Raw genomic sequence first — 27,166 nt, 5'->3', positions numbered from 1 at the left:
TCCTAGTGAGAGAAATATAAGTAAATTAATAAATTGTAGAAAATATAACTCAATTTAAAACCTATAAATTCATATTTTCATTTAACTTTTTAAAAACAAATTATCCTTTTCTTTCAGAACTTGAAATGCTTGACTTACTTGGATTTGCACAGTAACCGATTCACTTCTTTTCCAACTTACTTACTGAAAATGAATTGTATTGCAAATCTTGATATCTCTCGAAATGACATTGGACCTTCCTTTGCTTTGGATCCATACCTCAGATGTCCAACTCTAAAGCAACTTAATCTTTCATACAATCAGTTGGTGTGCACTCCTGAATTTCTTACAAATGTTGCTGAAAATCTGGAACAGCTATTGCTAGAAGGGTGAGTAGCATTAGTGAATGGACTGTAGCATAACAAACATAACAGAAAGTAGTATATTTGTCATCCAGAATGATGACTGTTATAGCATGGAAAGGATTGTTTAGACAGCAGTGAAACACTGACATTATCTTCCAAATGTGTAACTTACTACAATTTTCAGTGTTGTGTTAAAAAGTACATGAGAATATCTTTGGGCCTTGATAGAATCTAATAGCATTGCAGTTTCAGTAACATACTAAAAATGTTGTAGTTCAGCATTTTTCTACTGCCATACTATTCATCCACAGGACTGTCTGTGTTGTCTAACATACTCAACTAGGTTTTCTGTATATAGAATACAGTTTCCAATGTATTTCATATTCACCAAAGGTTTTTTGGAAGTATGATTGACGGAACTGCATTTATTGGTATGGATATGTTTTAAATGACAGAAGCAGAGAAAATATGTATTTTTTTGTTTACCAGCACTTTTTATCATATTTGTTAGTGAGTGAGATAATTCATACCTATACGGATTTCTTAAGAATGCTATTATTGATAGCTCTGTAAACTGCAGATACTGTCTCATTCATCTCCCATAATTTATTCTAAATAAGATGGTGACATTTTTTACGCAGAAGTTCACACAGAATAAAGATAGCAACATATGTAACTAAAGCAAGCAGTATTAAACATGGGTCAAATTTACAAAAGCAATATTTTAAATTCAAAATCCTGTAGCATTTCTTCATTAGCTTTGTTTTGAACTTTATTAGCAATATTACCCTTGCAAAACAGTGCTACACGGTTTGTTTATCTCTGGGTTTTCAGGATCTTTGTATCTTTCTCTTTCTGGTGTTCTTCTTCCCAGAATACATTGTTTGTAACAATGTATACTCATCCTGAATTGTATCCCCTATATGGAATTCCATTCTTTTTTTAGATTGATAGTCATTCTGTGATTATAATCCTGCAAACGCATATCTTTAGTAAACAGAACTACTCACAAATGCAGCAGTCCTCTTTGTGTGAGATTGAGCTGCAGGATGTAATCAGGAAATGACACCTTGTAGTACATTCTGACATTTGCTCTCCAAATTAATTAAAACAATCTTAATGTCAGTCATGTTATTGCATGTTGCCACATGTACCAGTGTTTTTGCTGACTGGTCAGTCTCTATGTAGATAAAAATCTTATTTTTGGTTTACCAGTGTAAGGATAGCATTGCCAGATCAATACTCTTTACTTTCACTGTTTAGCTAATAGTTTCTGAATAAAAAACGGATATTTTTTTTCTTCTTGTTATCATAGAAATAAAATTTCATGCTTATGTTCACCTATATGCTTGAAAGAACTGAAAATTTTAAACATTAGTAAGAACAATATTTCATCCCTTGCTGAGAATGTCTTCATGGGCTGTACAAAACTGGAGCAGTTCAATGCCAGGATGAATGCTCTTGGTAAGTATCTGTGAAAATAGATCCACCTTCTAGAAACTATTCCAAGTCACAAGATTCCTCAGCCACCAGCATTTGGAGTCTTGGGAGAATAGAAAAGGAGAATACCACATTTACTTGTCCTTGTTTATACAGTTCCCTAAACATCAGCTTTTGATCAGTGTTGGAAAGCGATATACTTCCAGTGGGGCTTGATGGACATTTGATCTGACTCGGAGTAACTCATCTTGTTTTTACATTTGTAGTGGATGCTGTAAAAATGGTGGAGTGTACTCAAGATCGTACATATTGTTGGGGAAGGTTCAGAGGAAAGGCAGAGGAAATTGTTCAAAGTTAGCTTGCAAATCTAGTACTAATACAGCTTTAATACTTTACTGAAATACATATGATACAAGCATCCTGGCTTGTATCAGAAATAGTGTGGGCAGCAGGACTAGAGAAATGTTTGTCCCCCTGTACTTGGCACTGGTGAGGCCGCACATCGAATACTATGTTCAGTTTCAGGCCCCTTACTACAAGAAAGACACTGAGGTGCTTGAGCATGTCCAGAGAAGGGCAACAAAGCTGGTGAAGGGTCTGGAGAACAAGTCTTATGAGGATTGGTTGAGGGAACTGGGATTGTGTAGTCTGGAGAAAAGGAGGCTTGGGGGAAACCTTATCGCTCTCTACAACTGCCTGAAAGGAGGTTGTAGTGAGGTGGGAGTCAGTCCCTTCTCCCAAGAAACAAGTGATAGGACAAGAGGAAATGGGCTCAAGTTGCACCAGGGAAGGTTTAGATTGGATATTAGGAAAAAATTTTTCACTGAAAGGTTTGTCAAGCATTGGAACAGGCTGCCCAGGGAAGTGGTTGAGTCACCATCCCTGGAGGTATTTAAAAAATGTGTAGATGTGGCGCTTAGGGACATGGTTTAGTGGTGGACTTGGCAATGTTAGGGTTATGGTTGGACTTGATGATCTTAAAGGTCTTTTCCAACCTAAATGATTCTATGATTCTAAGTATTACCACACTATATCCAATGTTGTCTTCTGAATAAGACAGACTGTTTGGTTCACTTGCCTGAATGCAGGTGTCATTTCAGATGCCCTGAAGTATCGCATTTGGCTTACAGCTTCTGGTCCAGAAAAAGGAGGTCTTCCATAGTTCCTGTGTTGTATCTCTAAGCCATGTGCAGATGGCTTAGGTACCACAGGGCAGATCACCTTCAGTAGAACCCAATGTTTAAGCAATTGAATTGAGAGTGGGTTTCAGTGGCTTAGCATACTTTATGCAAAGGTGTCAAAATTAATTTACCTATGAAAAATACAAATTACATAAATGAGATTTTAATGATACTGCAGGAGTTCATAAGTTACTGTCAGAATTTATTTCTGTCTTCAAGACATAAAACCTTCCGTTTTGAAATTATTGTCACAGTATTTCAGAACGTAGCTCTTATGCCTGCATTATACACAGCTGAAGCATTAGAGTCATTTTTATATGCATAAGTCCCACCACTCACTGGGTGAATTATGGGAATGTTACGTATACTGGCAATACAGTAAAGTGCAAGTAAGATTATTTCAGTGTTTAGTACCAATATGAGATGAAGTATGATAGTATGTAATGTGATAAAAGCCAATACATTAACTCAGTTCTAAACTTCTTTCATTTGGGGAGTTTAGTTTTAAATAAGCTTTAAAAAAAAGATTCAGATTCTGCCTTTGGTAGCTTGTACAAAGACCTGTGTATAGAAGATGGTAGACTGACTTTTTAGTCTGTCTTTGATTTTAGAAAATTCCAGACTTAAAAATAATTTGAACAGTTCTGAAAAGTAATAGGATTAACCTCTTTTTCTGCTCTAGAAATAATACCTGACTTGTCATCCAGCATAACAAGCTTAAAATTATCCCAAAATCATTTTATTAATGTTCCAGAAGCAATTCTTCTTCTACCACAGTAAGTTACTATTTTATTCATTGAAGTTAATGACAAGTTCTTGATGAAGAAAATCTGATGGCAAGACCTTTGTTAAGCAAAAAGTTCTGCATGTTTTACTGATTTTCAGGAAATATTCTAACAGGTTAAATCCAAAACATAGTAGCTTTTAACTGAAGACAAATGAGTCATGTTTTCTTCATTGTTTTGAGAAATTCTATTCTTCAGATTCAAATCAGTGTTATTGAGAATATATTGCTTGACTGCTGAAGCTGACAGTTCTTGCTGAGAAGACCAGAATAATTTTATTATTTTCTTGAAACCAACAGTAAAAAGATACTGGCAATTTTTCCTTTTCAAGAAGTTCTGCAGACTTTTGCACAAGGCTACTGAGATTAGTTTTTCACTTCCCAAATATCACAAGATATTTATTCTCAAAGAATGACACTTCCTCTAGATGGAATTGTGATAAAGATGCATGTGACATTTATTTTGCTATACCTTCAAAGCATTACTCATGTGAAAATCAGACTTCTTTTTTTTATGGAAGTTACTGACCTTAACAGGTCTAGAATCAGATTGTGGAAGGAGTGCTTGGAAGGGATGATCAGATCAGTTATCTGATAGATGTGGGTAGATGTGAGTGCTGATGGCACTATGGGGAGGGCAGATCCACAGATTTGTGAACTTACATTAATCAAATTTACATAGAGCATGTCATTATTAACATGATATTACACTGTTTCAGCGTGCTAACATTTATATTCACAGCAGCAAATTTAGTGGATATGTTGAAAAAGGTGCAGCTTTCAGTTTCTACATCTCCCAGCCCAGACAATAAGGAGTTGCATGGATTTTTTGCATGCTTCATTTTCCACAGTACATAAACAGCATAGTCGTCCAACAGATGACTTACGGGAATGAAATGTTCTTTTTTATGTAGTTCTTAAATACATGTGTAGTTGAACTATGTAATTTATGCACATACATGTATTTACAAACATATATTCATAGAAACATTCTGATAAGTGAGGTAGCCATAGCATCTGGTGTTAGTTTCCTAAGTTAGGAGCAAGAAAGAGAGCAGTTCAGATCACCTAGTGGGGCTCCATAGTTTATAAGTGGAATCTTGGGTTCTAGAAAATTGATAATACTGGGGAAGTTCCCCATTGCTTTTTTTTTTAATTTGAGATTTATAAAAAAGCACATGAAAATACGTATTAGTATTACCTTAGTTGTGCACTACAGGAGTGTGAACCATGTTTATCTGTGTCTTCTACTAATCTGAACAGAGCCATGCATGTCTGCAAATTGTAGAAAGAAGGAAGTGGACTATTATCCCAATATGTACACTTATTTAAAGTGACTCTTTAATTTCCTATCTGAAACTTATACACACAGTATAGTGTGGATGTTTATTTTCATGACCAGGCAATTTAATTCACAAATACATTGAAAGAATATTGTACTGAATCAATCATATATATATTTTCTTATAATTTTTTCTGAGGTAATGAAGACTTACTTATAATATCATCTTACTTTTGCTTGTAGTAGTAATTCTCTATCTTCTATGTACATTGCTGTCAGAAAACCGTCTGTTCTGATATGTAATCTATTTGTTTATTTATTAAAAATTAATACAGTTCCAGTTAATCTCAGGTTTATTTTTTTCATTTGCTAACTTTTTTTTTATTTATTTCATGTTTTTAGTTTGCGATCAGTAGATTTAAGCCAAAACAAGATCATAAGCCTGCCTGGACCAATGCACTGGAAATCATTAAACTTAAGGGAGCTGTTATTTAATTATAATCAAATAGACGTCTTGGACTTAAGTGAAAAGGCATCTGCATGGTCTAGGCTAGAAAAGCTACACCTGTCCCACAACAAGTTAAAGGAGGTAAAGTGTAAGATTCTACCTAAAGAAAATGAAATCACTTTTCAATTTAATGCAGTTTTTCAATGTTCATTTGATTTTCATGTCACTTCTCATAAAATTGTAAATTCTATTAATGAAATGGTATGTTAGTGCAAATAGTACTTCCTGTGAATGAAAATCACCATATTCTATTAAGCGTTTCTGTCTGGAATGTGTCATATAATCAGTTTGTATAATGAATTCATTGTGAGGTCCTTTGTCTATTAGTGTGGAATATTAGGCCTGTTTACTAAAAAAAGTTAAACTAGAGCGGTAAAAATAATACCTAGTTTTGTTAAACATTAATGTATTCATGCACATACTTTTTTTTTTTTACATTTAATTGCCCGTTAAATGTTCTTTTATTTAGATTCCTCCTCAGATTGGCTTTCTAGAGAATTTGACTTCTCTGGATGTAAGTCATAATCCCGATTTGAGATTCTTTCCAGATGAAATGGGAAGACTGTCCAAAATCTGGGATCTTCCTTTGGAAGGACTCCATCTTAATTTAGACTTCAAACATGTGGGATTCAAAGCCAGAGACGTTATCAGGTTTGTTGCCCTATTGTTCTTGAATATATTAAGAAAAGAACATATCCTTTTGAAAAGACATGCTGGTTTGTCGTATGAATTCCAGCATGCTACTCTATGGAAGGTATCATATATCATATCAATGCACACATAAAATAGATTATAGTGATTTAGACTATAATAGTATTACTTCTTGAATTTGGTGCTTCTATAAACCATGCAATAAATGGTGCTTACCAATTATTTCTAATATGGTTCTGGTTTATTTACAAAATAAAGAGACACATTCTGAATTAAGCTTTAACTTTCAAGTCAGAAATTAGAGTAGACTTAAAATCCCAGTAACGTCAAACAGATACTGAAAATTTGAAGAAAATGGTATGGTCTTGTGTTCTGTTGATATTTTCTTTATTATACACTTCTATGAGTTCTGCAAACTTTTTTATGGCAGATTTCTTCAACAACGACTGAAGAAGGCTGTACCTTATAACAGAATGAAGCTCATGATTGTTGGAAACACCGGCAGTGGGAAAACCACCCTGCTACAACAACTAATGAAGTGCAAACGAACAGAATTGGGCTCTCCAAAAGCTACAGTAGGCATTGATGTAAAAGACTGGATCATTCAAGGGAAAGGCAAAATGAAGAAAGAGCTTATATTAAATGTGTGGGATTTTGGAGGTATTTCAAGAGCTTATTGTCCTTTACTATTTTCTTTTCTAACACAGTAATGCATTACTTAGAGTCAGCCTGTGAAATTTCAAATTCTGGACAGTAGAATCATGCAAATTTATACCAAAAGTCAAGTAACCACTTCTAAATTAGTGAATTCTGTAAATTGGCAGATAATATCTCAAATTTAATATAAGGCCTCAGGAATTTCTCATCACCAAATGTGGTCTGACCACTCATTTCAACCATAGCACTCTAGAACTGTCATTTCAGAGTAAGTAAGAAACTGCTTGTAATCAGTCACCAGAAGAATCATCTTCCACTCAGCTGTTTCTCCCTTTTATAGTCTGAGTCTCTCTAGGCTCTACAGTATCACCGTTTTGTAATGTCACAGAAAACAAAGCACTTGGGGGGCATCTTTAAACTTTGGACTTTGGAAAACTTTCTAAGTTTGGGGGACTCCAGAAGCACTTCTAAAATTCAGGGGTATTTTAGGCTATAGAAAAGTTACTTTTAAACATTGGTCCACGATCATTTAAATACAGTCTATATCACCATGGATAAGCACAGAAGAGCAGAATTAAAGCTGAATGTCCAGCTTCCATTGTGATTTTAAGTGCTTAATCATGTGAACTTAGGAGTCTTGTTTTGAAGTTGCTGAAAGGATAGGAGAAAGGGAGGGAAGAAGAAAGGAAGGGAAGGAAGGAGTGAGGGAGAAATACTGAGTTTTAAAAGAATCATGACCTTTCAAGTTGTCTTTGCAGCAACCATGTTTATCTAGTTGTTAAATCTTACACTTCTTGATTTAAAACTAGCTTACATACTTCAACACTACACTTCAGTCAATGAGCTACCACAGAGTACCTACCTAAAATTCATAGTTATTACAGGCTTCCTGTCAATTTAGACAATTTTCTGTAAGCATTGATTTCATTTGTGGATTAGTGATCTGAGAATAAGTGTTCTCCTGCCTTTTTGTGATCTGAAGATATTCCATGAGGGAAGTACTCAACAGTGGAAATTTTTTATCATTAGGACAAGAGGAATTCTACAGTACCCATCCTCATTTTATGACCCAAAGAGCTTTATATCTCGCTGTTTATGATCTCAGCAAAGGACAAGCAGAGGTGGATGCTATGAAGCCATGGCTTTTTAACATCAAGGTAAGCCATAGATATATACACAATGAAATTCCACTTTCCAGGGAGCTGTTCGTGAACAGCAAATTAACCACAAATATTTTTAGATGGGGGAAGAGGAAAGAAGCTCTTCAGCAAATAAAAATAGTAAGATGAAACAAGAGCTGAAGTAATCATATATTGGATATGAAAATATTTGTAGACATACAAAGACATGATTAGCACCATTTTGTTCTTAAAATGGTCAGAGTGATTTGCAAAATAATAGTTTGTATGTTCTGGCAATATTTTTAATTGACTGATAAAAATAAGAAGTGGGTATTATTAAAGGGATGATGAGTTAAACCTGCTTTTTCTTTTATGCCATTGTAAATACTGCGGAAATCAGAATTTGGCTAATGTTAAACTGACTAGATGCAGGTTTGAAATCATGCTGTTAAGTGCATGCTTAGCATCCTATTGTTAATAGGGATGATTCCGGGACTATGGTAGCGAAATTGGTCTGAGAATCTGCCTATATATTTTCTTTTGCTCTGTGTGTTTTATTTTCATTTGATGGAATCACCCCATGGTGAGCATTGCTTGTCTTTTCCTTTTGTATGATGGTTAGCCGTGGCTGGGCAATGCAATTACATAAAGATTTTGTATACTGATCCTGTTTGTTAAACTCGTCTTTTTCACTCTTTTCACCTTGAGCAGTGATACAGGACAGAGGGTTACAGTCTTTTTAGTGTTGATGAAGACCATTTCTGATGTGTTCTCCTTTGCTATGCAATACTTGCTGGTGTTTCATTGCTGCACTGTTCTGGTGACAACTAGCAGAGTACCCTGTGCTTTTCTATTTTGTTGGGCATTTTTAATGAAAAATACAGTTGTCCCTCTATCTTACTGACAATGACAAGTTGTCAATTAATTTGCAATTAATCTGCAAAGTATGAAAGCCAGATCTGTACTGCTTCCTTTTAGAAAAAGCTGATTTTTTAATATTTCTATTTTGAAATAGACTGCTCTCTGTATGTTAAAAAATATGTTTCATATTTATAGGCTGATGCATTTTTACTGCCTTATCCAGTCAAGGCTATTATGTGGGATTGCAGTTTAAACTTACTCTGGATAAAGACATGACATCATATTTCAGATTTCAAACTTATTTAAAAGACGTCTATTTAAAGAGGGAGAAACGGTTGCTTTTTTCATTGTATTGATTGTTTTGACTAAATTGTTCCCATTTTATGTGGATATAAAACAATAACATCAACATTCACTATTGAGTTAAACAACTGTATGGATCTTAATAACAGGCTCGAGCTTCAACATCGCCCGTCATTCTTGTTGGCACTCATTTAGATGTTTCTGATGAAATGCAACGTAAGGCCTGCATGAGTAAAATTACTAGAGAGCTGTTGAATAAGCGAGGCTTCCCAGCAATCCAAGATTATCACTTTGTGAATGCTACGGAAGAATCCGATTCCATTATCAGACTTCGGAAAATCATAATAAAGGAAAGTCTTCACTTCAAGGTAAGATACATACTGTTTGTAATGTTGAAAACATTCTAGTTTTAGTTAAGTAAATATATTTTTAAACATTAATTAACACATAATTAAATACATTTTTAGTGTGATAGCAAACTCATTTTGCCTTCTATAAAATGTTACACACAGCAAAATAATGAAGGAAAATCACCAGGTTTGTTTTCATTTCATTTTCTGCCAAAAAAAGCAACCTAGTAAAAATCTCAGCTAAGTTATGTTTTCAATCACTAGGGCCATAAATAGAATATTTAATTAAAAATAGGCCATCTTTTTCTTACGAAGAAATGTGATCAAAAACTGGTTGTTGTTGGATGGCAACATGTAATTGCAATAATAAGTATTGCAAGATTTATGGGGACCAGAAAGTAAGATTTTGTGATTTCTGAAAGTCAACTAATTCTCCGTTTACTGATTTCATTTTACATAGTGTGAAACCATTTCTAGAAAGAGGAAAGTGAATTAAAGCAGGAAAAGAAGACCCCTTGGACTGAATGATCCTCCTGAACTGGAGAATCTGTACTCATAGTTCTGTGGTCTCCAAAGTCATCCCTACCACTCATTCCCTGCTATCTCCGTAGCCACAGCATGAAGCTCTAAGTGTGAATCACAAGCGTGAAGGGACTAGCGCAGGCATGGAGCTTATAAAAAGACAGGATCCAATCTGTAGCAAAAAGAATATACATATTTTTATTTTTTCATTTATATGATATCAATCGTGTAGTGTCAAAACATGTTAAAGAGAAAAGGTGATGTCCTGTGCTACTGAAGTCAATGGCAGAACTTCATAAACCATAGCAGAGCCCAAATTTCTTCTGAATTACTGCTTCGAAGATTTTATAGAGCAAATGCTGTATTTATGACCAGCCTCACACTAGTGGTGTTACAAAGGAGAGAAAGAGTGCACACACCTCTTGTTTCTCAGAAACTAGCAGCTTAGCCACATCCATAATCTGCCTAACTTCATTCCACAGTTCAAGGAATAGCTAACCAGTGCTAAGAGGCAATGAAGTGGCCTGTTCAGATGGAATGGATTAATTCTACTTCTCATACATCCAGTAGGCATGAATAGAGCTGGTGTTTGTAAAGGTATATGTAGCCCTATATTTCACTGTGCTTATTCAACACTCAGGAGAAGTTCTGCTTTTTGAAAACATTTCACTCTTAGGGACCTAAAAATTGTTCCTGTAACATCCACATCTCTTGCGACTATGACTTAAACTGATGTTTAAACTTCTACACAAATGTAAGGTAGCCTGAAGGAAAGGAGATAGTTTCCATAAATAATGTGGACACTGTGAAAGGAGTGTTATAAGGCACCTGCTTAGAAGTTAGGCAAAATGAGTTAAGTATTCAATATTGTCATCAAGTGCTCTGAGTCTTTGAAATTACACAAGGTACTAATAACATTTTCACAAGGTACTAATTACATTTTTGACACATAAAAATTCCACAGTGCATTGGTGTTTAACTTCTTTGAGAGGAAGATTACAAACTAAGAAGCCAATTTGGAAATGTTGGGAAAATTGTTTCCCATTTCCTCAAAAAAATTACTAGCTTAGCACCTATGGGGAATGAAAAACCTGGTCAGGAACAGGGGCAAAGCACCCAACTCTGTTTCCCCTAAGTGTCACTAACTTGGCTAAATTTATTTCTTCCTCTCCTCTTAAGATCATCTTAAGCTGATCCTCTTGACCACTGACTATCAGCAGTGGAGACTTTTAATTGAGCTACTACCCTTTTCCCCCCAGTTTATCTAAACACATGTCTAGAGATATTACAGATTACAAGAGGTATCTTTTTTTTTATTCATTTGCCTATTGTCTTGTGTTAACCTGAGATGTATGACATCATCTGTTCATATAGTGAATATTTTCCTTTTACTTCAAATCAAAGCTTCTCTTTGAAATGATGTCTTCTGAGATGACATAATTTTTTATTTACGTGTAATGTGGAAATATTTTCTTTGAGTATTTATTAATAGAAAGATATTCGTATTATAATTCTGAAAGAAGAGTTAGTTACATCTACCTTTCAGAAACCACGCTAGTCAATAAAGGAGTGTTCTTGTTCCTTCTCACTGCTACTGTTGAGTGGACATGCCCAGCTTACATCTTAGTTTTATTGTCTGCATTTCACATGAATAAATTAATACATTTAAGATTATTATTCCTAATTGTACAGATCAGAGATCAACCAGTGGTCGGTCAGCTAATTCCTGACAGCTACTTGGAGCTGGAGAAGAGAATTTTGCTGGAACGTAAAAATGTCCCAGTTGAATTTCCTGTGATTGATCAGAAACGTTTACTGGAACTGGTACAAGAAAGCCAGTTACAATTGGATGAAAATGAACTCCCTCACGCAATTCACTTTCTTAATGAATCAGGTAAAATATTATCTTCAATGTATGTTTGTTAGCACTTTGTTGCAAATCTGCAGCAGACAGACCTGTATGCATTTTTATATCTTGCACAAGGTTGCCACAAAGTGTTGAGCTGAAATGCTTAGGGTTAGGTAACATTAGTTTGATAATCCAGGTTGTTATGTCATAAAGGAATTCCGTGATATAAAGGATCACTACTGTAACAATTTAATCTCTTAGCCCTCCTTGAAAACATCGTACCTGCTGGTTGGTTAGCACAGTTTCTAAAGAAAGATGCAATTGCTGCAATAGCTTGAATAGAACAGCGGTTAGATGAATACATGTGACAGCTTATCTCAATGCCATACAGACTTCATAAGATTACCTAATAAACCACACAGAGCATAGCTGCTTGGCAAAAAAACAAGTCAGATTACAAATCTAACAAAACATCTGAAAATAAAGGTAAAGCTGAACAAACCGTGATTGCATTCTACTCTCCTGAGATATTGACATAAATTCAATAGCTGTGTTATTCAAATTGCTTATGTCAAGTCACATAAGAAAAACAGCCCAGAGTGGACTGTTTACTTTGCTTAATATGGAGCTTGAGAAATGCATTGCTAATTACAATATTCTTTGCACAGGTGTACTCCTTCATTTTCAAGACCCAGCACTACAGCTAAGAGATCTGTATTTTGTAGATCCTAAGTGGCTATGTAAAATCATGGCACAGGTTTGACTCTGATTAGTTTTTGTATCTACATTCATGGAACTCTTTCGTCTGTCTGAAACCACTGTAACTTATCAGTGATTCTTCTTCACCATTACTTTACTGTTTCATGATCTAAAATTTTCTCAGGGCCCAGATTGGTTTACCTGGCTCTTTCTGTTTCCTTTGCTTTCTAGACAACTGTCTCAGTGGTTCTTACACTGCAATGTCCAATATCATTTAAATTGCATCGGACACAAGAATACATGTAGAATAGAAAAACCCCACAGATGCAAAGTAATCCTGCAATATGTTGCAATAGGTTGAGATGAAAGCTGGAATGTTGGATTAAAGTAGTAAGAATGGGGGAAGAAGGGTCATTGTGGGCTTGGTAGTGATGGCAGAGGAAAGTGAGTGATATGGATTCACATGTTGGGACGGGAGAGTAGCAGACTGACTGCTTAAGTGAAACCGTTGTTGAAATGTTGATCTAGAAACACTCAAAATTTTTTGTATCTATTCAGTTTTCCTAACCTCTGAAGCTTTACTTTCATTCAGTGCAGGAAATGGGATGGCAAAAATGTAAGTTTGAGTCTTTAAAGTTGGTGGGATTAAGAGTGAGAAAAGATCTAGAAGATCACAACACACAGTGAAAGCTACTGAAGAATGGTAGCACACAAGTGGCTTGGACAGGTTAAGTTTTTTCACTGCTGTCTTCTTGCTGGCTAGCATTATGGAAATGTTTGGTTTCACTGTGAAATGGAGTCTTATTTTGTCCCCCTAAATAATAGGCTACCAAATATTTCAGGGAACAAAGTTTGTCAGGAAAATGCAATCTCATTATGACTGTACACCTGAAATTGTTTTACTTTTTTGAAAGATTCTGATGGTGAAAGTGGAAGGCTTTTCTAAATATCCTAAGGGAATTGTAAAGCGTTCAGATGTGGAAAAATTCCTTTTAAAGAAGAGCAAGTTTCCCAAGATCTACATGTCACAATACTTCAAGCTTCTGGAAAAGTTTCAGATTGCTTTGCCATTAGGAGAGGATCAACTACTAATCCCAAGCAGGTAAGCAAAGAGCTAAACCCCCAAATGACAGCCATAGAGATCAATCAAAATAAAAACTTCCCATCAGGCTAACTAGTTTAACTGATCATCAAAGCAATTCAGTATATGAAAGCATGATATATACTTAGTACACTACATTTTAGTGATGCTTTCAGAGACATCTTAAGCTGACCTTGTAGCAGATAAAGCTTACATCATATTAGCACGGTAGGTAAATTGAATCTATAAATGATAAAATGCTTTATGAGGATAGTATTTCTTTTACAGTTACCATGCTTTGAGACTACAGCAGGAAGATTATAATTTAGCTTTACATTGCAGTGTGTACCAGCATTACAGATATTTATTGCAATATAAAAGATAACCGTGAATTTCTATAGCCTATTTGCTTGGAGTGAGAACCACAGTCAAGTTACTCAGAGACAGTATCTCTTCCAAACGGTCTAGTTATTCAATGTGGTGACAAAAAAGTGTTATGAATTTTAATGCGGTCTTTTTGCTTTATCTGCAGCAGATAACACAGTTTCTCTGCCTCAGTTACAGATTTCCCTGATGTGTTTAATAATGCCTATGTTCCTTAATGGAGAGCATGTTGCATGGTTGTATTGGTTAGAGCTTCTGCATTCTTCAAAGTCCTGGGATAGGAAGATTTTATCTGAATGTCTTACTTGCCTTTTATGTGTCTCAGGTTTTTCTCACATTTACATTCGATATCTAATGATTGTTAGTGAGGTTCTGCTGGGTTTAAATTACAGCAGAACTCCACTTTAGCACAAGCAAGTAGAATAAGCAAATACATTATCTGTCTGCTCCCTGATCATTTGAATCATTCATTCATTAATAAATAATACATTTTACATAATAATGTATGTCATCAGTCAGTTTGGATAAATTACATCATTAAATTACTGTCTAATATTTTTATTCTTTCAGTTTGTCTGATCACAGACCTGTTATAGAACTTCCCCACTGTGAAAATTCAGAAATTATCATCAGGCTTTATGAGATGCCATACTTTCCTATGGGATTTTGGTCCAGGCTGATCAACAGGTTGCTTGAAATATCACCTTATATGCTGTCAGGAAGAGGTACAAATCTTTATCTCCAAAAGCAATAGTGAGCATGTTTGCTTCAAATGCCAACACCTACATGTTAAAGCTCTAATCCCCAACATTGTTTTGGTTTACCTAATTTCTGGCCACTTCACAAATGTGAGAAAAAGAGCAGTGGTCATTTTTGTAACTTAGATATATTCAGGAACAGACAATGCCTGATCTTTACAGTGGTGTGCAAAAGAAAGTGAAGGTTGTAAGCCAGCTATTTCTCTTTCACATGCTAGAGATGGAGGAAATCCTTATATTTATGCAACATTGCCATTTGCTTTTACAAAGAATACAGGAAAGGATGTGTCTTCCACATAGAAATACAAACTGCTTTTCTTCAGGTTCATTGATTCTCCCTTCATGAAAGTCTAAAAACTTTGCTTTTATCAGAAGGACAGGGGAGAGGGGGTTGTCTAATTTTTTTTCCAATAATTCTGTGCTTTGACATGAGATCTGTCTGCTCAACTTTGCAATTTCATTAATATTTGGGTTTTTAATGTGTGATTTATCAATACTGGTGATGAGTAAAGTATGAAAAATATGCATTGCTAATGCTCTACAAATATGATTTAGAACTGCTGGCTCTTCTGGCATTCAGTTTTCCCCTGAGCATAGAATTCCAGTCACATCTTGCTATTTCATGAGTGTATGATAGTGGAAAAAATCAAATCGCTGACTTTTTTTCATATGTTGCCTAAGATATTCTGTGTTTTAACCTGAATGTACCTAAGCATTTCTGTAATCCCTACATGCATCACCTGCTACATGACTTACCATCTGATTAAATATTTAGTTTGTGGATGTGCCTTACAGAACTGAACACTGGTTGACATATAGTCAGCTTTTGTGGGGCTATTCAGTCTGCAAAGTTGTAGCCTTTATTTTGTTTGTTATTTGGGTAGGCATAAACCTACAATCACAATTAAATATTTAAAGTACCATGAATTATTCTGAATATTTTAAAATATGACATTCCTATTGGAGATCAGGTTTTTAATCTAATTTTGTATTTTCTAGAGCGAGCTCTTCGTCCTAATAGAATGTATTGGAGGCAAGGCATCTACTTGAATTGGTCTCCTGAAGCATATTGTCTAGTGGAATCAGCAGTATTTGACAACAACCCAGACAGTTTTTTGAAAATTACAGCACCTTCTTGCAGAAAAGGTTAATTATTCCTGAGCCTGATTTTTGCTCCAGTTTGATTGCAGCTTGGCATTTTGGTTTGTTGTGCTTTTGCCTTTGGAATGTAGAGTTTAGCTTTGTAATTACAAGTATGGCAGATTGAGGCTGTAATTTCCCTCTTTTGGTTTCTTAAAGGGTGCATCCTTTTGGGGCAAGTTGTGGATCACATAGATTCTCTTATGGAAGAATGGTTTCCAGGTTTGCTGGATATAGATGTATGTGGTGAAGGGGAAACACTGTTGAAGAAATGGGCTCTGTACAGCTTTCAGGATGGTGAAGAACACCAAAAAATACTACTTGATGACTTACTTAAAAAAGCTGAAGAAGGTATATATTTGTGCCATTTGAGCTATATAGAGGTATACCTGTATGTAGATAAATATTATATGACATCCCCTTTATAACATTTGGATATTTCACGTTACTTAAAAATGTTTCATTTCTGTAGGAAATAATTACAGTATAAGTCAAAAGCAACTTGTTCTTTTTCTTATGTAAGAGCCATCTGTATAAGTATAGAATATGGGACAGATTGCAGCTAGTCTGTATAGTTATGTATAAATGGCAATAATGAAGAGAATCATTTTGTCATGATACCAATAATGCAACTTCATTCATGGAATTGAATCCACAACATAGTAAAACTGGTACTAGATCTCTTGATTGGACCATGTACAACAGTAATTTAAAAGGCAATACTCAGGATGACATTCTACATACTAACAGAATTCTTTCTTAAAAGGCAGTATTCAGGATGACATTCTACATACTAACAGAATTCTTTCTTTTTATAGACAGAAAAATAATCCCTTGGTTATTTTGGTGTTATTACATAGCAACAGTTGCTATCACATTTGATTGGTACATATACAGAACCTTGAAAACACTTAAACATGTAAGATACATTAAGTTGAATGGCAAACTTAATTAGTGTTCTGTTCCATATATTTACATGTATATATGTACGTTTATCTGTGTGTGTGCGTGTGTGTATATATATATACACACGCGCGCATATGAATTTAATTTTAGGTACATTGATCATATGCACTCACAGAGATCCACGTACCTTTCAGTGCCTTTTGAATGATGGCTACCCTTTTTTTTTTTTGTCTCATTTGTTTTTCTTAGGTGACCTTTTGGTAAATCCAGATCAACCAAGACATACCATTCCAATAGCTCAAATTGCTCCTGATCTGATATTGGCTGATTTGCCTAGAAATATTATGTTGAACAATGATGACCTGGAATTTGATGAAGCTCCTGAATTTCTCTTGGGTAAACATTATTTTGTAGGGTTTTTTACAGAGCTTATGTAAACAAATCTATTGAAGTCAGTTCTGCAACATATGGAAAACATTCTAGAGATTTCTTATTGTAGAAATGGATTTTTTAAGGTATTCTGAATTTCAGGTTATTTAGTTTGGAATTTTCCATTAAGTTGTATGCTAGGACACTGGGTTTTATGTGTTTAGATTACTGATCATGATGCTTAACACAGTGGATGATCCATACATTTTAAAATTGGACCCTTTCAGCTATTCTTTTGAGAAATTATTGATATCCCTTTGTTTTTAATATTCTTTTCAATTTTATCATTGAAAAGGTGATGGTGGGTTTGGATCTGTGTACCGTGCATCCTATGGTGGAGAAGAGGTTGCTGTAAAGATTTTCAATAAACATACTTCCCTCAGGCTCCTAAGACAAGTAAGAAATTGCCTTTTTTTTCTGTAGTGCTGCTCTTGGAATACCAACCCTAGTGAAGAGCTTGAAAAGCTTAAGAAAATTGCAAGACTTCACTCCAAAACATTTCTGAGTTTACTTCAGGGCTACAGAAGTTATGCTATTTGCAATATTTCATCTGATTTTACGATTTACAGGAGCTTGCAGTGCTTTGTCATCTCCATCACCCTAGTTTAGTGTCTCTGCTGGCTGCTGCAATCCGTCCCAGGATGCTGGTGATGGAATTAGCCCTTAAAGGATCTCTTGATCGTTTGCTTCAACAAGACAATGCAAGTTTAACTAGAACACTTCAGCACAGAATAGCTCTACATGTAGCTGATGGCTTAAGGTAAATGACTTCTGCGTTGCTGTAAAAACAGTATACAGCTGCAAGTAGAATATACTGCAAATGAAAAGCTTGTATTTTCTTTTATCTCAAGCAGAATATTCCCTGGGTCAGAGAAATGCTTGTATTTTTATGATTGATTAGCTGATACATAACACAAACTTTTGTTACCTGTTTTTTTCTGCTAACAAGTGGTGCTCATATAAGTAGAGAAATAGCAAGAGCTCTGGGTGAGATTTCTATGTGGCTGTTGATTTCTTAATAAAATGTCAAAGAAATTAATTAAGTGCATTTTTAAAGTTCTGAAAGTCCGTGAATATCCTCAGGAGCTATTGAAGTGTGACTGTGAAATGACAAAACCTGCAAAGGAGCTCAGGGACCGATGAAGCTTAAACTTCTAAGATTCAGTTTTCAAACTGCCAGTGACACTTCCGATAAGACTTGGTGCTAAAACACTGCAATGTTTATGTGCCAGTAAATAGTATTTCAGAACAATTCTAAGCTCAATATCCAGTAAGGCGTTGTCATGTTGGTGATGTTTGACATTTTTTTCACATAATATTTAACATTTGAAAGCACGATTTACTGTTGTGGGAATAATGCATTCAGTGTGCGTATAGATGCATCCCTGAATTATGAATGCTTTCAATAAATACTTTTTTGATTAACAGGTATCTGCATTCAGCAATGATCATCTACCGTGATTTAAAGCCTCACAATGTGTTGCTCTTTACCCTATATCCTAATTCAGCTGTTATTGCAAAAATAGCTGACTATGGCATTGCCCAGTATTGTTGCCGAATGGGAATAAAAACCTCCGAAGGCACACCAGGTATGGAAAAATGCTTTGGTTTACAGTGCATTATATCAAAAAATAGCTAATATGTTTTTTATGTAGTCTGTAAGAAGTAACTCAAATCTATACTCTAATCAAAATCACAAAATGTAATCCTAATTGTATTACAAGTTGTGATGCCAGATTTATACCTTTTGGCCTTTCCTCCTATTAATGTTTTAACCCCTTTTAGAAGAATCAAGGAGTATGCTAAAGGTTTAAAAAGAGAACAAATTAAATTACATGCATTCATTATAATTTTTTGCTATCTTGTTTTAGTATGGTTATTGTGATACTGAAATTATACTGCTAAAATTGTTTGGTTTTTTAATTTTCAGTAATGCTTAGGTAGGCCTTATTTTTTTTAAAGGTAATAAATACCTGCACTGTTTCCTGACTTTAGAGAGAACATATTAGCATCCATTTTAAAGCACTGAACAATCCAACAACTTTCAAAAGTGCCTTTAGGTCTTGGAAATTGTGCATGAGGGTGTGACTTCAAGTGTTAAATGTTACGCCTTCAGTAAAGACTGCAGACTTGCCCTTCACTTTCAGTATTCATTGATAAATGAATTATTTTGTGTGTAATGGTGCAGGAGCTCTGTAACTGATGTGCTGTCCCCTTCCTTTATACTGACTGGATATATTTTTGGAGGTCTGCCACATGCAAACTACTGCCAACCCAGAAATAGTGTGCCATTTTTGGTTTTCTTCCTGTGACATTTTCATCAATAAGTGTTTGCTCTTAAAAGGATAAAGATGGCTTCATTTTGGTATGAATCATAACTATTAATGAATGATTTATTTGCAGGATTTCGAGCACCGGAGGTGGCCAGAGGAAATGTTATTTACAATCAGCAAGCTGATGTTTATTCATTTGGCTTGCTGCTCTATGACATTTTAACAGGAGGAGGTAGAATAATGGAAGGCTTGAAGTTTCCAAATGAATTTGATGAATTAGCAATACAAGGAAAGTTACCAGGTATGCCTTGTTTCTTGAAATTTGAACATGAAAGTGGACCATTTGTCCTGCCTCCTCCAAAAATAACACCTCTTATGTTTTATGTTGTATCTGACAGTGATCAGAGGAGGAGGCTAAATAATAGCAATTTTTAGAAGCTTCTCCTAATTTCATACGGTCTTGAAATAGTGAGAAATAGGCATCCATTCAACATCATGTTGGTTATGATTTTACTGCAATTTCAAGATACCTAACTGGTTCACTTTTATAAAGAAATAGAGGTTTTGTATACTTGGGACTTTATCCAGACCTAGTTAAAGTGGATGTTGCTGAAGGTACCTTCTAATACCATGTCTGGACTTGACCCTTACATATTACTGTGATAATGCATGTCATGCACTAATATAAACACAATTCCACTTCTGTTCTTTGATCATGATACATTACGTTAAAATATCCATTATTGAGAAGCTGCATATCTTAAAATCTTTTAAAAAACCCTTGAAATCTTATTTTTTTTAAAAAAAAAAAGCCACTACGTTAATAGAGCAGCCACCCCTAAAGGTTTTAAACAGGAATTCCCTTTTAACTTGTCAAGATTGTGAAGTCCTTGCCCAGCTACATAATGTTCTTCATATTCCATCTGCATTACAATATGTAGTTGTTGGCTGCTGGAAGGAAGATTAAACAGGCTATCTGGCTGGACATGATGTAGTCAGCTGGACAGTGTAACTCAGCATTTGGCAATTTCTGTGTAAAGAGCTGTTGAATTTTTATAGTACTACAAGCTTAATGTGTGGCGTTCTTATTTATTGCTCTGCAATAGCGAATATACACATGAAACACTCTTTAAGACTGAAAGGTCACTCCATCTAGGAAAGGGCAGCAACCATACCGCTTAATCTGGCATGGCTGTTCCATTAGGAGATACAGAGAGTTCATACGTTTTCTACTCCTTAAGGAGAATAGTCCAATTCATAGCTCAGACAATTTAAACCCCCTCCCTGAAGAGGCCATCCCAAGAACTGATGACTATCTCGAGTGCAGCTGTCCATTTGGCTGTTTTCTGTATTATGAACCCTATGAAATAATCAGAAGTATTAGTTTCTAGAGATAGTACAGTTCCATCTGTGTGCATGCTCATCATTTATATATTTCCACCAAAAAAGGGGCTGGCTGAGCTCACAAGTAAACAGTGCCTATCATTTGCTGAACAGAGTATGTTCATTTGCAGGTATTTATCATTATTGTTACCTCTGTCTAATGTAGGACTGGAATATCTGCTGTGGTTTATGATGAACTAAAAGGAAAAGCAATACAAGCACCATTATTCACGAGTGACTTGTTCTTAGAGAGGTCAGCACCTATAGTCATAAGATATCTATTCAAAGCACTGAGTGGCAATTTAAACTTTCATATCTCGTAAATACTATATAGAGCTGTTTATCTCAATTACTATACATTTTATTGGAAATTCATCCGTATTCCATATACTCTGCCCAAACACAAGAATAAATGTGGAAAAAAATGTTCACAGGAATTGTAAAGACTACAGACTGAAATGACATACCATTGAAAGGTCAGCATTAATCAAAACACAACTCACACTTATCTGTCATTTAATCCCAGGTATAGGGACATTAAAGAAAAAGTTGAAACAAAATCCATTTGCTTTAACTGCTTTTAATGAAAAGGACTCTACCTCTAGCATTTCATGCTCTAGCATTTAATGGCAGATGAGCAATTCCAAGCTGTTCATGCTGACATTTTACTTAAGAGAATGATATTTCTTAGAGAAGCTGTGTAAGAAGTTAGATGAATTCTTAAAATAAGAAGAAAGTTATTCAGAACTCTAATTTCTGAACTATGGTAAAGGCTGGTTAAGAAGTTATCTAATTTTACATTTTAGATCCTGTCAAAGAATATGGGTGTGCCCCCTGGCCTAAAGTTGAAAATTTAATTAGAAAGTGTTTGAAGGAAAACCCTCAGGAACGACCAACATCTTCCCAGGTATTACTTAGTGTATTTATTTGTATTTTTGTGATACCACAAAGTTATTGTGCTTTCTAAAAAGGAATGGGACATTTAGGTTAGTAAGAGGCACGGGGTTTTTTCTGTTCTTCTTTTCTGGAACTGAAACAGCCATGAAATGTTGCCTGCTCTTGCCATCCAGGATAAACTGTTCCATTCAGATGTACCAACCATTTATTCTAGCCTGCTGTTTTTCCCTGTGTTGCTGTATAGTGACCATAGTGAAATGGGATTCAGATTACTTCATGGTCTTTACTAGAGCCATGCAAAAAGGACTTTGTTATATAGTATCAGTGCGGTTAGCCTACACTGTTCCATGTGTGTGAGAGGAGGAACAGGAGTGAGGATCTGAAACCTGCTGTCTCTTATCACACTTTGCATTGCTCTTTGAAATGGGTGAAATTTTCAAACATGCCTTAACCCCACTGACTTCCTGAAATTTTAATAGAAAAGTAAGAGTCAAAGTAAAGTTGCTCAGTGCACAAAGATTGCTCATTAATAGTGGTAATACAAATGAGCAGACCTGCTGAGATACTCTGTCCATATTCCATAAAACATTGTTATCCATTGCTTGTTACTTATCACTGTATAAGCCATTGTTATTAGCATGTGCATGCTGTGGCTTGCTTTGTAGGTTTATGAGATCCTGAATTCTGCAGAGCTTATCTGTTTGATGAGGTATGTTTCAATACCCAGCACATCTACAGCAGAGTGCATGGTAGCTGCCAATCAAAGCTGCAAGAAGGCAGGAGTCTGGATAGGCAATGGGAACACAGAAAAAGCACAACTTTCATTTGTTAACCTAAATACAGATGGACATACTTGTGAGGTATGTGGGAAAGTTGCCATTTATTCTAATTTTTTTGGCACCCAGATATATTTCAGAAGAATTAATTGCATTTTAACAGCAGGCTATTACTTCTGGAAAACTAACCTTTGAGAGAACAAAGATTGCTCATAAGTGAGTCATCATTGTATCCATGAAATGAAGCAGAAAAGCAGTTACTTTTTCCTCTCTTCCTGCCATCCAGCCTGAACTTTCTCATAATACTGTCTTTCCACTACTGGGTTCCTTTCTTCCACTCAGATGGAAGTTATTTCTAGCACGGAGGCTAGAACAAGGAGTAATAGTTATACAACATTTCGTATCTCTACCTCCCCTAATAATCCAGCTAGTCTCTTAACAATTCCTCTCTTCCCATGGATGCCACCTCCTTGTGCCACTTTGGGTGATACCCTCCAGGTCTTTTCATTTGATTTTTGTACATCTCAGTCCTGTTCCATAAGAAAAGGGAAAAGGTTTTATCCAGGCTTGATGTGCTGTGATGAAAATGTGTGCCAGAACTGAGTGTGACTCATCATCAAAGTTGTTTAAGTTATATTTCCATCTGCCATCTGCTGACCATGTTACATTCAAATTGGTAGCTTTGGTATAAATTATATGGCTTATTTTTCTAAAACTAAAATGAGAAAAAGAAATACTAGACCAGTACTTTTAGAGTTAGCAATTAAACTGAACATATATTGCAGTGTAATTCCATTTGCTTAATTCTCTGATGGCTTTGAGCCCTTCATTAGAATAGAAGGATAATATTTTTTTCAGCATTCAGCTTAAGAGATTTTCCTGTGTACTGTTTGAGGGGTCCTTCCCAGCACTTTGAAGATAGATGGCACAGCTGAAGTATTTTGCTAATAGGGAATTAGATTTCTTAATGGGGAGGTTAAGTCTTGGATCTGTCCAGGCTCCTAGAACATTGTACTTTATTTTTATTACCAGCAATTTACCAGCATTTCCCCTTACTGAAATCATAACCAGGTTGTTTTGTTTTGTTTTTTCTGACTTAGGATATTGCAGATAGCAAAATTTTAAGTTTGGCCTTAGTAACCCTTCCTACTGAGAAAGAAAACTGGATTGTAGCAGGAACCCAGTCTGGTTCTCTCTGGGCAGTTAACACAGAAGATGAAACAAGAAGGCATCGTCTGCAGAAAATGTCAGATTCCATCACTTGTTTATACTGTAATTCTCTTTCAAAGCAAAGGTATAAATTAATTTAAATATTTTAGATTACATTTGAAGATATGACTAAACAGAGATATTCAGAAAATTACATCTGTACACTCATGCAGTTTTGTTCAGACAACTGCTTATTTTGCCTGTATTTTCACTTAATTTTGCACCCAGTGTAACTGAAGACTACATTCCTGACCACAGGTGGTTGCATTTGCTTTTAGTGTTCAATGAAACATGAAACAACATCTTGAAATACCAGAGGCTGCTCATTTAAGTTTTTCTTACCCGATTAAGGCATTTTTAGAATTCATTATTTTATTTTATTTCAGCAAACAGAAGAATTTCTTCTTGGTAGGCACAGCTGATGGCAGACTGGCAGTTTTTGAAGACAAAGCAGTAAAGGTAGACTTGTTCTTTGCTGTCTGTTCTACAAAATGCTATCAGTAATATGTAAAGCAGCTACCAATAGTAGCTTTATTTCATGCAGCTTATTTTTTAATTGCTTCTCTAAAACTAAAAATAATTTTCTGCTGCAGTCTTAGAGGAACTGCACATGTTTTACAGTATCTGTTTTAACCAATAGAGTTAAGAGGGGGAAATTATTTCTTATTATATGACTTTGAAAGTCCTGGCAAACTGACTAGAGAGTGATATTAATGGTTGTTATTAAGAATATTCTAACAGTTTTAATCTCCTTTATTTATTGTTGTTATAGCTCCTTTTTCTTTTCATTCACACTAAATTTTCATAGAACAGATATCTTTAAAAAAGCAGTATTGTTTCTATAGATCAGAGTTCTGCTCACAGAACAGGTAAAAAAATGCTGGGAGCTGTTGTTTATATCATCTGGTTCCTGAGGGCTGGCTCCTGACCGTATGCAATTTAGAGCAGTTATGGAGTTGCAATGCACTGCAGAACTAGAATGTGGTCCAGTGTGGGATGTCTCCAAGGTATGGATGTGACTTTCCATCCAGTTCTTGAACTGCGCCAGGGGTTGCAGAAAGTATCAGTCCCAGCTCTGTCCTGTTTGCACTCACACAGGCTGTTTTGTATGGGACATCTATAATGAGACTATGGTGCTTTTCAGCTTCATAACATTCTGGAAAGATACCATAATAGTTCAGAAAATCTGTCTGTGTAAATTTAATTCAGCAGGCTGTGTGGTTTTGTTTTAACAGTTTCTGAGTGTCTGTATGCTCCTTGTTTCTAACGGAGACTATATTTTTGCTTGCAGTGTAAGGGTGCTACACCTTTGAAGATATTAACTGTAGGAAATGTTAGCACACCACTGATGTGCTTAAATGAATCCTCATACTTATCTGAAAAAAATATAATCTGGGGAGGCTGTGGAACAAAGATCATTGCCTTAACTAGTGATTTCTCTGTTCAAAAGCTCATTGAAACAAAGACAAGTCAACTGTAAGTTTTTCTGATAAGTGATGTTACTTGGCTCTTTTGTTATTTTCATTGAAGACTTCTGGCAGTACTTTGATGTAATGTCTTGTCCTAGAGCTCGTTCTTTGAGTTATCTTGTTTCCATTCTTTTCCTTCCATAATACAGATGGAATACAATGTGCATTAAAATAAGATCAGTGAGTAGTGTTTAAAGTATTCGTTCCTGTGTTTAAACAAGGGATATGCATTTTTACTATATAAAGGATTTATGAAGTCAGTATCTATTCAGATAATGTATAAATGCAACTGATCAGTTTTTCTCCCGCAATTGCATTTGTCCAGGCCCTGTTTACTTTATTTAGAATTACACACACTTACTTAGCATAGTGTTTGTCAGTATGATATGTGTGCATATCTTTGCCCTATATAGCTAAATCATGTATAATTGCTGACTTCTCATTATTTAGAAATTAGTGTTAGAAAATTGGAGTGTTTGATATAGTTCTCACATGGGCAAATCCTGCTCTCAAGTCAAGGCAAGATTTTCCTGAGCAGGGAAAACTGTTTGATTTTATACTAGTAGAGATCATTATTCTGGTAAATTAATTTACTCTGGAAAATAATGTGTTAATATAAAGCAAAAACCTAAAACTTCAGTAAAATGCAGTTCCATGGTAAGATGCAAAATAGGTCACAGGAATAATTTGAGCTTTGTGGAGGCAAAACTGTATACGGTTTTGAAATAAAGTTGTCAAAACCAAGTAACATTAGGGAAAGTAGCAGTGTTACTGAGCATCTGCTATCAGGGGCCTGTGATTTTGAGCTGTTCTTCAAGATTAATTGAAGAGTTGGTGAAATAAGCTAATGCTGTTAATTTGCAGGGCCAATAATATTTTGATACGTGCAGGCGCAGATCTGGCATGAGAGACAAATTTGGAAGTAGAAGAAAATAGTGAAAAAGGCTGTCAGCTGAAGTGAAACAATAGCAGAGTGGGGTGAACTAAATCTCGCTGCTGCTTTTCAAGCTTAGTCGTCTTTGTGTTGAGTGACCCTTTATGGTCTTGTGGGCCGGAAAACTATCAAGTGTCTCAAAACATTGAAAGAGAGGCAGGAGAAAGGTGGAGTTTGCCCTGCTGTGATGTGAGCATATGTAATTTGAGCAGATAGATGGGAAAGATTTATTGATAAGTTTGGGGCATTAATGTGCCTCCAAGGATAGCATCAGCATAACTCCATTACTGTGACAATTTATGTCAAACTGTAGGAAGATTACAGCAAACCCTTTCAGTTGTATCCTAGCCCAGTTTGGTTTTAAGGCTGAATGATTCTGTAACAGTTAGAGGGAAGCTAACCCCACTCACAATAGTCAAGTTTTTCTACTAGCTATTTTCTGTGTATCTAACTGGAGTTCTTCTCTCTTCTAGGTTCTGTCATAATGCTTACAGTGACGCAAACATTATTTCAATAGCAATAGACAAATCCATCTACTTGGCAAAGAAAAACAGCCATTTTGTGGAAATCTGGGACAAGAAGACAGAAAAACTTTCTGAACTAATTGATTGTGCACATTTTCTTAAGTAAGTGTTTTATTTCAGATTAATGGCCTGATGCGTAGAAAGCTGAATATCAGATTGCCTTCTCTAGCATAGTACCTTAACCTGCTGGTGGTAAGGGATTTGCCCAGTTCTTTGGGCAAATGTGGAATTCCTTTCCTCTCTTTTGGCCCAGAAATTCAGAATATGCCATGCAGAATCTCAGTTTTTTAAGACCCTTATTATATTTCACAATTTCTGTGTGATGTCAAGAGGATTCATTTAACTCTGCTCAAGAAAGAAGAAAGTCCTTTGCTGTCCTTCAGGTACTAATGCTTTTGCATCCAGTTACTTCCTGCATCCCCTAAATAAGAATGTATTCTTTCTCCAGTGC

General features: G+C 35.5%; 1 protein-coding gene across 4 annotated transcripts in view; it reads left to right on the top strand.

Annotated features, from left to right (window-relative positions):
- The window catches only part of LRRK2 (leucine rich repeat kinase 2), a 70,570-nt gene that overhangs the window by 36,492 nt on the left and 6,912 nt on the right, over positions 1-27,166 (top strand). For 3 of the 4 annotated variants that reach the window (XM_030014944.2, XM_041123265.1, XM_030014945.2), the window contains 25 exons: positions 118-368; positions 1,660-1,808; positions 3,648-3,741; positions 5,434-5,620; positions 6,009-6,190; positions 6,621-6,850; positions 7,877-8,004; positions 9,282-9,500; positions 11,697-11,898; positions 12,522-12,610; positions 13,467-13,654; positions 14,588-14,742; positions 15,775-15,921; positions 16,075-16,266; positions 17,071-17,217; positions 17,546-17,646; positions 17,820-18,010; positions 18,679-18,839; positions 19,654-19,824; positions 21,713-21,813; positions 22,469-22,663; positions 23,680-23,873; positions 24,175-24,247; positions 25,080-25,264; positions 26,665-26,817. In XM_030014944.2, coding sequence (XP_029870804.1) covers positions 118-368; positions 1,660-1,808; positions 3,648-3,741; positions 5,434-5,620; positions 6,009-6,190; positions 6,621-6,850; positions 7,877-8,004; positions 9,282-9,500; positions 11,697-11,898; positions 12,522-12,610; positions 13,467-13,654; positions 14,588-14,742; positions 15,775-15,921; positions 16,075-16,266; positions 17,071-17,217; positions 17,546-17,646; positions 17,820-18,010; positions 18,679-18,839; positions 19,654-19,824; positions 21,713-21,813; positions 22,469-22,663; positions 23,680-23,873; positions 24,175-24,247; positions 25,080-25,264; positions 26,665-26,817 — 4,085 coding nt within the window. Of the gene's footprint in view, positions 1-117; positions 369-1,659; positions 1,809-3,647; positions 3,742-5,433; positions 5,621-6,008; positions 6,191-6,620; positions 6,851-7,876; positions 8,005-9,281; positions 9,501-11,696; positions 11,899-12,521; positions 12,611-13,466; positions 13,655-14,587; positions 14,743-15,774; positions 15,922-16,074; positions 16,267-17,070; positions 17,218-17,545; positions 17,647-17,819; positions 18,011-18,678; positions 18,840-19,653; positions 19,825-21,712; positions 21,814-22,468; positions 22,664-23,679; positions 23,874-24,174; positions 24,248-25,079; positions 25,265-26,664; positions 26,818-27,166 lie in introns of those variants that run through there. The other variant, XM_041123266.1, reaches the window with a different exon arrangement.

Source organism: Aquila chrysaetos, chromosome 5 (genome assembly GCF_900496995.4).
Source record: "Aquila chrysaetos chrysaetos chromosome 5, bAquChr1.4, whole genome shotgun sequence".
Lineage (NCBI taxonomy): Eukaryota > Metazoa > Chordata > Aves > Accipitriformes > Accipitridae > Aquila > Aquila chrysaetos.
Note: the sequence above shows the minus strand (reverse complement) of the source record. Positions and strands in the feature narration are given on the sequence as shown.